General features: G+C 36.2%; 1 protein-coding gene across 1 annotated transcript in view; it reads left to right on the top strand.

Moving 5' to 3' along the window:
* ikzf2 (IKAROS family zinc finger 2) overlaps window positions 1-14,666 on the top strand; it is a 49,439-nt gene that overhangs the window by 28,302 nt on the left and 6,471 nt on the right. The window contains exons 4-6 of the mRNA XM_059343494.1: window positions 3,308-3,499; window positions 4,907-5,074; window positions 14,303-14,440. Of these exons, the coding sequence (XP_059199477.1) occupies window positions 3,308-3,499; window positions 4,907-5,074; window positions 14,303-14,440 (498 nt within the window). The remainder of the gene's footprint in view (window positions 1-3,307; window positions 3,500-4,906; window positions 5,075-14,302; window positions 14,441-14,666) is intronic.

The following is a 14,666-nucleotide window of genomic DNA, read 5'->3' as shown; positions in this document are numbered from 1 at the left end:
ATTACCCAAAAATACACAGAATTACCAAAAAAGACACAAAATTATTTAAAAAAGACACAAAATTGTTAAAAAAAAAAGACACAAAATGATTAAGAATAGACACAAAATGACCAAAAAAAGACACAAAATGACCAAAAAAGACACAAAATTTGTGTTTTACAGTGCAGAGGAGGGCTGAAATATGCCACATTTCAAACAATAAAAGCAGCTGTGTAATCCCTGTGTGTAGCGTGTAAATGGTTTTGATATTTTTACAGATGTTCAAAGACTCGACAAACCACCAAACACAAGAAACTGCAAATATGCCTTTTGTTAAATGCTAAATTTAATAAAGCATTTAGTTGTTGAGTGTGTGGAAATGGGGCAATTTCAAAGACAAGGCAATTTCCTTTCCACCAGAAGACAAAATGAAGTTTCTTTGTGGCACTTTAAGAGTCTGCTGAGACATTGTCTCATCCGTCCTAAACTGTCTTCGCATGTGGTTTAGTACAGAATGAAAGAATTCAATTACCTCGCCCAGCAAGAAACACTTCAGCCAGACACAAGAGTTTGGTTAAATAAAAATCAGATTTTCATTTACAGGTTTGCTGAATTGTTAACAGTACGTACAACCCAAGTTGTAATTGAAATACACTAGTGGGTGAATTTAACTAGGTGTTGCTGTGTCTGTTTTGTGAATTGCTGCATGGTTATCTTCTTTGTGTACAACTATTAGTAATTGCTGGTGACTGATAAGTAGAGACTGCAGGTGGTGAATGGTTTCCCGCCAGAGCCACCCACACACACACACCCACACACACACACACACACACACACACACACACACAATTATACAATCATTTGCCCTTGTCATCCAGCCGGTCTCCCAGTGCTAGTCAGGTGTTCTAGGCTACAGAGCCTCAGACACTCCCCTTCTCCTCAGGGACAGCAGGAACCAGACCAGCCTGTTTCTCTCTCTCTCTCTCTCTCTCTCTCTCTCTCTCTCTCTCTCTCTCTCTCGTCAATGTGTCAGTCTATCCTAATGCTGTCTACGAGTTGAGTTGCTAAGTTACAACGATGCCCCGTACACATGCCCATTTAATGCTGCATTATATTATTCCTCTTAAGCAACCCTGTGGTGGTTGCAGAGTTCACCTCAGGCTTTTACACTTTAACTTCCTGGACTCTATTGACCCAGATATTTTGTGGCCCCCACCTTAATATGAAAGTTTAATGTGAGATTTATATGAATGGCACTTTACCATGTTGTGTGTGGAAGGACCCTTTAATTACTTTTTTAGTAATTTTATGTCATTTGAAATAATAATTTTGTGTCTTTTTTGGTCATTTTGTGTATTTTTTTGGTCATTTTGTGTCTTTTTTAATAATTTTGTGTTTTTTTAAATAATTTTGTGTCTTTTTTAAAATAATTTTGTCTTTTTTAAAATAATTTTGTCTTTTTAGGAAATTATGTGTCTTTTTTGGTAATTTTGTGGGGTTTTTTTTAATAATTTGTGTCTTTTTTTAGTAATTTTGTGTATTTTTTTTGTCATTTTGTCTTTTTAAAAATGATTTTGTGTCTTTTTAAAATAATTTTTGTGTATTTTTTTGGTCATTTTGTGTCTTTTTTGGTCTCTCTCTCTCTCTCTCTCTCTCTCTCTCTCGTCAATGTGTCAGTCTATCCTAATGCTGTCTATGAGTTGAGTTGCTAAGTTACAACGATGCCCCGTACACATGCCCATTTAATGCTGCATTATTCCTCTTAAGCAACCCTGTGGTGGTTGCAGAGTTCACCTCAGGCTTTAACACTTTAACTTCCTGAACTCTGTTGACCTATGACCTCAACTTTAACCCTTAGTTCAATCCAGAGCCGGGGCCTCAAGCCTCCATGGGGCCTAGGGTTGTCAAAAGTATCCATACTCAAAAAAGTATCGATACTAAAACGTTGCATCCGGATACGATACTCATTTTACTCATTTTCAAGTATCGATAACCCTAACCCCAAACCAGGGATGGGCAACTGGTGGCCCGGGGGCCGCAAACGGCCCGCACCCTCACTTGAAGTGGCCCTCAGTACAACTACATGCATTTGAGCATGAAATCTTAAAAGTGCAGTGTAAAAATGCCTAAAATTACTTTTTGCAATTAATGTTGGTCTGCTGTAATCACAGTGAGTGGTTATTTTTTATTTGCTTGAAACCTTTTGTATTCCTATTTATACTGTTCTACATGCATTTGAGCATGAAATATGTTAAGTTACTGCACTTTAAACAAATAGGCACAAAATAAACAAATAGACTCGAAATGAACAAAGAAAGACACAAAATTAGCAAAAAAAGACACAAAATGAACAAAAAAGACACAAAATGAGCAAAAAAAGACACAAAATGAAGAAAAAAAGACACAAAATGACCAAAAAAATACACAAAATTAGCAAAAAAAGACACAAAATGAACAAAAAAGACACAAAGTTATTTAAAAAAGACACAAAATAAACAAATAGACTCGAAATGAACAAAAAAGACACAAAATGAACAAAAAAAGACACAAAATTAGCAAAAAAAGACACAAAATGAACAAAAAAGACACAAAATTATTTAAAAAAGACACAAAATAAACAAATAGACTCTAAATGAACAATAAAGACACAAAATGAACAAAAAAAGACACAAAATTAACAAAAGAATGACACAAAATGAACAAAAAAGACACAAAATGAAAAAAGGATGACACAAAATGAACAAAAAAGACACAAAAAAAGACACAAAATGAACAAAAGCATTAAATCTTAAAAGTGCAGTGTAAAAATGCACAAAATTACTTCTTGCAATTAATGTTGGTCTGCTGTTCTTGCACTGAAAAAAAAAGAAATCACAGTAAGTGTTTATTTTTTTATTTGCTTCAAACCTTTTGTATTCCTATTTATACTGTTCTACATGCATTTGAGCATGAAATATGTTAAGTTACTGCACTGTAAACATATTTAAAATTGCAGTTTCATCATATCTGGTTAAGTGCACGCTCCTATATGTGGCCCTGTGGTAGTGAACATGAAACATTGTGGCCCCCTGCAGCATTTAAGTTGCCCATCCCTGCCCTAAGCAGTCACTTAGTTCTCTTCTGCCTTTGGCCGGCTCTGGTTCAATCCACCCTTTCAGACAATTTTTGGAAAATCTGTTCTCTCTTGACTAAGTCATGCAGACCGGGGCCGACCTAGGCCCCAAAGTTGCTGCATACTTTCATGACACTCTCATAAATCCTGCATTATCTAAATGTGACACTGTAAAGCCGTGCATTTCAGGATTTCCATTGTTTCCGTTTTTTACAGAACTGACAATTAAGCAGGAAGAAGAAACGGCGGAGGAGGCTGATAACAGAAGCCCGACACTTGAAGAAATGGGCCAAACGAGCGAGGAAGGAGCCGCGTTGGAGGGATCCATGAGCGGCAGCCCCAGCAACGCACAGGACGGATTATCTGAGCCAAACGCCGCCGCTGACGCAGGAAGTCGACAACCAAACGGTATCGTCACTATATAACTCGTACTGCTTTTAGGAAGCTTTCTGCATTATGTTGCAATGAGAATCCTCACAGGATTCGTCTTTTTTTCTAATGATTAAAATCAGGGCGGTGCTGACTTTTCCCCATCTTCAAGCATGAGTCAGAAATCATTTGTATTCCTCGACAGTGGGTGTGGAGCGCTTTCTGCTTCTGCTTTTCTTTTTTCTTTTTTGTTTGTTTCTCGCTGAAGGACAATAGCTGTGACTTGGAATTATTATCAGGGAAAAAATATCCTTGGAATCCCCCGCAACCTGTTCCAACTGACGCCATGACTGCTCTGGTTGTCACAGCGTTAGGATCATGTTTCTCTTTTCCAACTGGCTGCAGATCAGAAGATTTGCAATTAGAACAGCAGACAGTAGCTGTAAGTCTGTGTAAAGTCCAGATGTGTGTGTGTTAAACAATACCACACTATATAAAGTCCAAGACAGACAGAGAGACACATGCACAGACCCGTTTATTACCCTGGAAACATTTCATTTACTGTGGAAAATCAATGCAACTACATCTGCTGTCATAAACTAATTTAATCTAACTAAACCATGGGTCTCAAACTTGCGGCCCTCGTGACGATATTTTGTGGCCCCCACCTTAATATGAAAGTTTAATGTGAGTTTTATATGAATGGCACTTTACCATGTTGTGTGTGGAAGGTCCCTTGAATTACTTTTGTAATTTTATGTCATTTGAAATAATAATTTTGTGTCTTTTTTGGTAATTTTGTGTCTTTTTTAATAATTTTGGGGTTTTTTTAAATCATTTTGTGTCTTTTTTAAAATAATTTTGTCTTTTTAGGAAATGATGTGTCTTTTTTGGTAATTTTGTGGTTTTTTTTTAAATAATTTGTGTCTTTTTTAGTAATTTTGTGTATTTTTTTGGTCATTTTGTGTCCTTTTAAAAATGATTTTGTGTCTTTTTAAAATAATTTTTGTGTATTTCTTTGGTCTTTTTGTGTCTTTTTTGGTCATTTTGTGTCTTTTTTTAAGTAATTTAGGTTTTTTTCTGTCATTTTGTGTCTTTTTTTAGTAATTCTGTCTCTTTTTGGTCATTTTGTGTCTTTTTTAAATAATTTAGGTTTTTTTCTGTCATTTTGTGTCTTTTTTTGGTCATTTTAATCCTGCCTCCAGCAGGTAATTTAAGTTTGAACCCCTGTGTTAAACTAGTTCAACACATGCCTGTTCACTTCAGTCTCCCTTTTATTAATTTATTAATTCTGCTTAATCCTCCCAGGGAGAAAAATCAGCTGTCAGTTACACAAAAAAAAACAGAAAAGTTCACGAGTTCAGTTAGACACAAAGAACATGTTGCACATTGTTGATACCAAACCATCTGAGTGTGGTATCGACTTCCTGTGCCTGCCTCTATCAGGTGACAGGCCGTTCCAGTGCAACCAGTGTGGCGTCTCATTCACCCAGAAGGGAAACCTGCTGCGACACATCAAGCTGCACACAGGCGAAAAACCCTTCAAATGCCCCTTCTGCAGCTACGCCTGCCGGCGGCGTGATGCCCTCAGTGGGCATTTGCGCACTCATGCTGGTAAGAAAGACTCCACCTCATCCTCTTCTCTTCCCCTTTTTACTCATCCACTTCTGTTACCCAGAAGAGACTTCATTTCTTTCAACAGAAGAAAAAAAAATCTAGAAAAACAAAACCAAACCTTAATGCTTTTAATTCTGTGAAAGACTCTGAGTATTTGAGTAGTGATATTTATACCATGAGTGTTTCTGTTCAGGTTGTTTTACATGTGCTTCCATTATGTCTCTGACATCAAGTAGAAACCTTGAAAAATACTTCCTTTAGAAATCAGTGATCTCAGTGCTCAAATGTTCCATCCAAAGCATGTTTATATCCACATACAGGAAGAATGTAAGTAGCTTTAGCCTCATTCAACATAATACCAGTCTTAATGAAAAGTCTGTTTTCCATTAAGCAAACAACAGGCTTTATAAATACCGCTCTAATGTTCTCCGGAGGCATTTTTTCCTTCTAAAGTTTGAGTTTGAGAGTCAAATGTAAGAACTAGCAGAGCTACCACAGCAGTTAAACATGCACTGCAAAAAAAGAAAAGTTGGGTGATCTCAAAATTTAAAGGCAACAAACTTCGATAAAGTTTTAAGTTGGACAATTAAACTAAATATTTTAAGTTTTGTTTTTGAGTTTGCTCAACTCTGAATTTCTCTGGCACAGTTGTAAAGCCGCTATGAAATGTCAGCTAATGTTGTGACCACAATTTTGAGTTAGCATTGATACGCTAATGGCTACTCTTGTAGCTGTAACAAGCAGCGCGGCTAGCATCAGTTAGCCGCTAGCATCAGTTGGCCGCTAGCATCAGTTGGCCGCTAGCATCAGTTAGCCGTTAGTATCAGTTAGCCGCTAGCTTTCGCTAATGACATAATTCCAAGAAATAAGAGTTAGCAGAACTATTGCCCCTTGTTTTGAACCCCAACTTAAAGATATAAGTAACAACAACTCACCAACTTGTTTTTGAGCAGACAACTGGCTTCCTTTGTTGTGCTAACTTACATTATTGCCCTAAATGTCAATAATTTATATTTCCAAGTTTTACCAACTTAAATCGCTGTTATAGGGCAAAAAACACAAGTTGGCTTTTTTGCAGTGTGCTGATTGGTAGCTCTGTCAGGTTTGTTGCTGGCTAGCATCAGTTAGCCGCTAGCATCAGTTAGCCGCTAGCTTTCGCTAATGACCAAATTTCACAACAAAGAAATAAGAGTTATCAGAACTATTGTCCCTTGTTGTGAACCCCAACTTAAAGATATAAGTAACAACAACTCACCAACTTGTTTTTGAGCAGACAACTGGCTTCCTTTGTTGTGCTAACTTACATTATTGCCCTAAATGTTAATAATTTATATTTCCAAGTTTTACCAAATTAAATCAATGTTTTAGGCCAAAAAATTTGCAGAAAAGTTGGCTTTTTGCAGTGTGCTGTTTGGTAGCTCTGTCAGGTTTGTTGCTGGATAGACACAGTGGTGTTTTTTTTTATTTTTTTTATGTGCATGTTATAGACAGCGCTGTGAGTGCTTTGTGGTTAGGTACCAAGGACATGCTGTTCCTTGGTTGCTTGACTCGCTAAGGAGGAAACTATCTCTGTTGAAACGCATGAGGAGCGCTGGCTGTCTCTCTCAACTGTAACCCACTTTCCTACCAGAGAGGAAGTGCTCTCCCCTCTTTTGCACCTTTGAAATCAAGGTCAGACAATACCGTCATTTCTGCCTGTGATGCCCCCACGGAGGTTACTCACACACACACAGTTCCCTCTGTGGATAGAAAGACGTGTGTTTGGTGTGTTCACGTACAGTTTTTGTGCCTCTGTATCTCTGCAAAAAAATCTTTGTATAAAATAAGTTTGCAGGAAAAGAAACAACAGAATCCACTGTAAGAAAAAATTCTGTTGCTTTTACAGAAAAAAAATGGCAGCTGTGGTTACCAGTATAATTCTGTACAGTTAGCGGTGCCGGTTTGTTTACATATGTCAACATCTTTACAGAACAACTTGTCAATTTTGCATCCTAAAGCTGTAGTACACTGTAAAAAAATTCTGTTTCGTTTTACAGAAAAAAAATGGCAGCTGTGGTTACCAGAATAATTCTGTAAAAAATACAGTACAAATGTAAACAACTTTACAGAACAACTTGTACATTTTACTGGTATTCAGTGCACAATAAATAATAACTGGATGTTAATTTACTGGTATTCAATGCACAATAAGCAAAATCTGCATGTAAATTTTGCATAAATAATTAGTATAAAAGCAGCATCATCCTGTTAATTTAGCAGTAAAGGACGGTATAATCTACAACTTTAAAATGTTTTTGTTTTTTTAATTACTACAGTTTTAGGATGTAAAATTTACAAGTTGTTCTGCAAAGATGTTGACATATGTACTAGTATTTTTTACGGAAATATTCTGGTAACCACAGCTGCCAGTTTTTTTCTGTAAAAACAACGGGACGTTTTTACAGTGTAGTCGGATTTATTTATTTACGTTGTTTATAATCATTAACGTGACGTCAGCCTTTAATTGCTAGCTGCGGCTAATGGCTAATGATTTATTATTATTATTTCTTTATTTTTTAAATGATTTTTCAGATTTGTTTTTAAGTAACAAAATAATAATACATTAATAATACATAAAAACAAATAACCATTTGCCTTTTTGTTTGCATTTCCATAACATATATCAAAATTGTGACTTTAATTTGTTCAGGAAATACGATCAGAACAAGTTAAATGCAATACAGGACAAACTATTAACAGATTAGAATTGTTAAATGGGTTTAAATTTAGCCTCGTAACAAAAAATAAGCTTTTAGAAATTAGCTACTTTTTCACATTTCTGTTTCCAGTCACAGCCACTTTTAGAGAAGTCTTGCTGAGGGATTTAATGAGTTAAGGTAAAGCATAAAACTTAAATGGGAGATTATAGAAAATCGAGTGTCACCATTGGTTCTTATGGGTTAAATCCTGACGAGTAAATAAGCTACACCTGCTTTCCTGTGGTCCTTCAGTGGGGAATGTGAGGAATTTGACGTTGCCAAGCTGTCATCACGTTTCAAACGTTACAGGGACTCGGGGTTTAGTCCTCTTGGCAGCTCTGGCCTGGTGCCCTGCCAGGAAGAACAGGTGTAGCCAAAAAAAAAGGGAAATACAGCGTTGAAAGAGAGGTCAGGTGAGGGAAAATGTGAGACAAGAGAGTGAGAAAAAAGAGGAAGTGTGTTAGAAAGAGAGTGTGTGTCAGGTTTGGCTGCTATCCTTGAGGCCTTGTTAAATGTTGGGAAATGTCTCCGTTGATTGGTGGAAGGATAATGCAGCGAACGCTTGAAAGGCAAATGATTTAAATTTAAATTGTAAGTTCCCTTTTATTAGCCAAATGCAATCAGTCAAGTGAGTCTGAGTGCATAGTGTGGACCATTTGCATGAATAAGAATAGCGTCTGAAAGGTGGATTCTTCGGGTCTATCCAACATCTGCGCAAGGTTGCGTGTGGGCGGTTATATAAATATGAAAAAGTAATGAACTCCATGTTGTGTGTGTGTGGAAGAGTTTAAAAGTTTCACTTCCCAGAATGAATATTCCTGCAGTGACCCTGCAGGTACACCTACCCACACTTTAATAATATTGAAACCTTTCATCATTAGCCATGATTTTTTTTTTGTTTTTGTGTGTGTCTCTTCATACTCAGAAATAGATTACAATGAACTCTCCAAGTAGTTTCAGGTTCTGCTCATACAATGTCATTCATAGACCACAAGAGTGCTGAATGACAGATACAGCAGAAAACTTATTATCATTCTAAATGATTCACTTAAAAGAAAAGTGTCTGCTGATGCAAGATCGGCCATGACTGGCCCCGGCGCTCTGTCACAAGTGGGTTTTATTTTCCTAACACATATTATTGTAGGGGTATCTGGTTCAGATACACATTGCCTCCAGCAGGGGTACCAAAATATTTAGAGGTAAAAGCTAATTTAGGTCAATTTTGCTATCGGAAATTGACTAAATTAATATTTAATACTTTAAATGAATTAAAGTTACTCGATGGGGCACCACCTATTCACTTAGGAATAGGAAAAGATAGCAAATCATAGTTAATCAGTCTCATAAAGTTAACAAATTATCAATTTGGAACATTGATTATTAATTATGAATATAATTATAATCGAATTACCTTATTAATATTTAGTAACGGTTGAAGGAATTTTGAGTTCTTTCCATAGCAGAGGTTAGCAAATCATTCATTCATGTGCAACATTAAAGGGAGAAGCATATCAATCCAAAAACATATTTATTCTAAATAAAGCAAAGCAAACAGAACACACAATAACTAATCTAAAAGACTATTTACAGTGGAAATGTGGATGAGAAAGGATGTGTAACAAAATGGCTGCCGAAAGGCGGTCATTTAAATAAATCAAAATGGCGGAAGCCCTTTTGTTCTTGAAGAACAATAGACCATGCGGTCTTGAAGGTCTATGTGTTGTAGGAAGCCAAATTAAAGTATATTTCATGTGGATTAGTGTGTGAGCAAATCAAATGAGTTATAGTTAATTTACATGTACAACTTGAGATATGTAGAGCAACATTAATCATACAACTTCAAATGATCTAACTACACAAAATATCCCAACAAATATACTTAAACACACAACAGATCAACACCATTGATTAAAGCTTAACAAACTTGTTCTTGCTTACTAACTGCCCAGTACTGTACCACAGAGTCCAGAGTTGAAAGGGGAAAGCAGCACTCCTTTTGAGGAAGAATCTGGTTCCTGGTTGGGTTCTGGTGGTTATAGCGTTGTTGCTGTTGGCTCCAGAAGCTTGGTGAGGGTCTCTGTGATTATGTCCAGTATAGATCACAGGCAGGAAACTTAGAAGCGTCGTGGTGGGCCCACTTGGTTTGGGTTTTCACCGGCCTTCCCTTAGAGCTGGAGACAAAGGGGGATGGCCTGGTCTTCCTCCTGGAAGATCAGACCAGGACAGCAGACATGCTGTTCCTCAGGGAGTTGAGAAGAGAAGAGGGAGAAGGGGTGGCTGCAGGACACTTTTGTGTCTCAACCTGGAAGTTGTATTTCCTGTTGGTATCAGCCAATGAGACGCATTTAGGTATCTCCAGATACCTGTGGGGGTGGGGGTCGTTTGTCTTTGTTTGGAGGGGGACAAAGAACGACCTCCATCTTGAAGCATGGAGAGAATTTGTTGACAATTCTCACTGAATTCAGTCTTTAATCCAAATGAATCTTCTGGAGTAGCTGTGAGCCCTACATTATCAAGAAGCAGTTCAGGGAAGAAAAACGGAACATTTACAGCTAAACGAGTATTCATTTCTGCTTGCAGAACATATTAACCCTCCAGAGTCCATGAAACCACCGGCACATTACTGCTTCATGACGTAAAAACATAAAAATGAAGCAACATTGAGTCTTTCCATCAGCTTCCCTCTAAAGTTCTGGCTTGAAACTACATGCCGGATTTTTTTTTAATGATATTCGGCCAAGTAAAACTGGAGATGTTGTCAAATATATTTAGTAAAAAATATTGAACTAGATATTATCTTCATTTTACCTGTTTTATGTTGTATTTGCAACCTGTGTTCATTTTTGCAACATGTACATTTCTGTGTGTGAAAGATAATTTTCAAGATCAGATTTGGTTTTCCTTTGTTTCTTTTGGGTTTAAAATGAAGTCAAAGTTAAAAAAAAATTAAGAAAAACGAAATAAAAAAATAGATAAATGAAAAAATAAAATAAAAAAACACTAAGATATACTAAAATAAACTAATGAGAAAATAAGGGGTGGTGCATGTATGTGTGTTCTTGAATCTCTGTGTGTGTATGCATGTGAGTGTTTTTTAAATATTTATTTATTTCAATTATTTTTTTTGCTGTTGTCGTTAGTTTGTTTATTTCTTTTCTTTGAGATCCTCATTTGGGAAACATATACAGTTTGCCTTGTATGTTTGTCTGTTTACCCTGTGTTTTGTTATTTACTTTTCTGAATATATACCTTGAAAAAAAAAAGGAAAAAAATGCAAAGTACAATATTGTAAAGAAAATTTATAAAGATAATTATCAGGACATATAAAGGTGAGGTTGCACTGAAAAAACTGTAAAAAAAAATGTAATAGATCTTTCGGTAAGGCTTTATATTAAGGTCCTTGTAATAACCATTAATTAACAAGTAATAAGGCCCTTGTAAGTCCTTACAAGATGCTTATTAACATTATTGTGTGTTTATAAGCTTATATAAGTGTTAATAATGGCATTACAAACACCCATGACCCACCCATTATGTCTTTGCCATGCCTTTATTAATCTTATTTTGTTTGCTTATTGATATTAAAATATACTTTATTGCTCATCTATTATAAGTTAACTATAAGTTAACTATGCTTTTTGCAACTACCGGATCTAAAGCGAGAACAATGCCTTATTACTTGTTAATTAACGGTTATTAAGGACCTTATTATAAAGGGTTACCATTAGTTGCTTATTAGCATTCAAATAAGTAACATATTGGCTCTTAATTAGTCATTATTAAGTAGTTATTAATGCATTATTCTGCATGGCCTTATTATACAACCAGTAAGACATTAACTAAGAGCGTTACCAAAGTGGTTAAAAATGAATTATCAGGAAATATAAAGGTGAGGTTGCACTGAAACAACTGATACCAACATGGCATGGAAAAAAACATTTTTAACTGATTTTTTTACCGCACATAATAGCCCAACATTTGAGAGGGTTAAGTTCTAAAGTCAACCTCAATTTCTGTGGGAGAAAAAGTGCTTAGGTTCACGTGTGAACTATCACCTACCTCTAAGTGTGTGTGTGTGTGTGTGTGTGTGTGTGTGTGTGTGTGTGTGTGTGTGTTAAAGCCTCCACACCTCAGACTGAAACATGTTTGGTTTCTCTGTTCTCACAGTGACAAGAGCGCCGGATCATCGGCACATCTTTTTTCTAGTAATAGCTGTCACCATTATCTCAGTGAATGTCTTACTACTAATGATGGTGTCTGGGTCACGTCGGTGTGTGTGTGTGTGTGTGTGTGTGTGTGTGTGTGTGTGTGTGGCCTCCAGTTCACTCAGTCTCTTTGTGAGTCATTACATTAGTGTTGAGAATACTCCACCGCAGGACAGAGACAGAGATCCTCAGCAGTGTCTGCATGCGTAGGATTTTCACTTTAATGCTCTGTTTTGCTATGAAAGTTTTACACATTTATCTCTGTGTAGTTCCATTGTACACATGTGGTTACGCTGGTGACCTTAACAACTGTTGCTCTATATCTACGCTTTCTTTTTCAACTGATATGCTTCTATTATTATTATTTATACATTTGTTAAATAGAGTCTAATCCAATTATTAGTCCTATTTGAGATAAATGGCTATAGCAAGACTTCCCTAACCATTATAAGTTATGGAATTAATGTCATCTTTTTAAAAAAAGGAAGGAGAATTTGCATATTGTCTCAAACTAAAATGTGTAATAATATCATTAATACAAATTGCAGCTTTTATCAGGGTTCGTACAGGTGCTTGAAACCCTTGAAAATGCTTTAATTTTAATGTTTTCAAGGTTTGAAAAGAAGTGCTTGGATTTTGGATAAAGTGCTTAAAATTGTATCTTTCATTTCTTTAACAACAAAATCATATAGAACAGAAATATAATTAGTTGGAGAACCTGAATGAAAGTGTAAAATAATCATTTTCAGTATGTATGTATTCGAAGAAATATGTAGTTTACCACAGCTGTAAGATGCTGGAAAAGCTTGAAAATGGACGTTGAAAGTGCTTGAATTTGACCTTTGAAAACATGTACGAACTCTGTTTTATCTAAAGTACAATCCTCATTAGTACTTTAAAACGTATGTAAAATCCTTGGATGCTTGTATCATTTAGTTTTCAGTAATTTCAAGTAAACATTAACTCAGGAAGTAATTATAATTCCATCTGTTTAAACTGCATAAACTCCCCAAGGACCCCAGTACAGTGGTATTTTAAAAATAAATAGAAAACAATGATATGAAGTCATTAGTTGCACTGCAAGATGTTTAAAGATATATATATATATATATATATATATATATATATATTAGGGCTGTCAGCGTTAACGCATTATTTATTTTTGAAGCAGCATAAGAGAGTGACCTGATATATTGAAAAAGTAAGCACTATGTTACTTTATTCCTCTTAATACTTGGAAGTTGTTTCCCTCACTCTAAACCATGGTTTCATGACCACACTGTTGTAGCATTTTGTTTAAGCTGTATTTTTTTTTTTTTTATTTTGAAATAGACAAGTGGTACTTTATTTGAAAAACTGTATTTGAAGTGGACAGTGTATTAAGTTAATCTACATGGCACTTTTTTTAAAGAAAATACAAAAGTTCAAAAAGAAAATTCTTTCTTTGTTCTCATTTGATGCCCAATTAAGACACAAGGCTAACAAATGATTTACATTATGGGCTTAAAACTGCCTTGAAATGCGAAATAACAGAATTTTAAACATGTAATTCAAAACGCGATTAATCGCGATTAACTATGGAAATGAATTATTGAATTATTGAATATTGAAAATTAGTCGTTTGACAGCCCTAATGTATAGATATATATATATAGAAAATAATCAAAAGATTAATTGGCAATTCATATTATTTTGCTGCAGCACTATTTATTAGGAACAAATTGCCCAGTTAGCCCAGTTAGCCGGGTGGTTGGACGGATGGAAGAGTAGCTCGGCTGCTGTCTTGACCGAGATACACAGGACATGTCTTCATCTTTCCACTTGCCTCGGTAGGAAGGAATAAAAAAATAAAAAAAATAGAAATGGCACAATGAATCACACTCCACCTCCATAGCCGTTTTTAACATTGGAGTCAGTTTCCTACCGCCACCATGGGATGCATGATCAGCTCCGCTATTCACTCAGCAGTGGGAGTTAGCTTTATGTTTCACAGACCAAAGCCTTTTCAAATGCAGACTTCATGCTGCAACTCTCTTTTTTCTCGCCCACAACCAAGTCTTTCTGTCTGGCAACAGTTGTGTGGAATCCTCACACTCATAGTGGAACATCCATGATCTCAGAGGCTTGCTTTTGGTTTGTTTGTACTACTGACACACTATTTACTACTACGCACTGAGCCTGCAGAGCTCTGCAGCAGGTTGCATTATCTCATTGGACGCTACCCACTCTCTCTGTCTGCAGCCATGAATGAAATTAATACCCTCAAATGTCTTCACTTTTAGTTGGCAAACCACACAAGTGTAACTACTGTGGGCGGAGCTACAAACAGCGGACTTCCCTGGAGGAGCATAAAGAGCGCTGCCATAGTTACCTGCAGGGTATCGGCCTGGATCCGGGCGCCAACACCGGCCCTTACACAGGTAACAACTGTCTGACTCAGACTGAAACCGTGGAAATGAGCGTGGTAGTGGAAACAGAAATACAGTTCAAGAGGAAAAAGAGAATAAAGGAGGTGTAACTCACAGGAGAAAATCAGTTATATGATATAAAATTGGGGTTAGTGTTTGAAAATGCTTGAATTTAAATGTTGTATGTTGAAAATGTTGTTGAAATACTTGCAAATTCCAAATTTCAACCCTAGAGAAT

Source organism: Centropristis striata, chromosome 10, assembly GCF_030273125.1.
Source record: "Centropristis striata isolate RG_2023a ecotype Rhode Island chromosome 10, C.striata_1.0, whole genome shotgun sequence".
NCBI classification, from domain to species: Eukaryota; Metazoa; Chordata; class Actinopteri; order Perciformes; family Serranidae; genus Centropristis; species Centropristis striata.
This window is presented reverse-complemented; position numbering and strand designations above follow the sequence as displayed.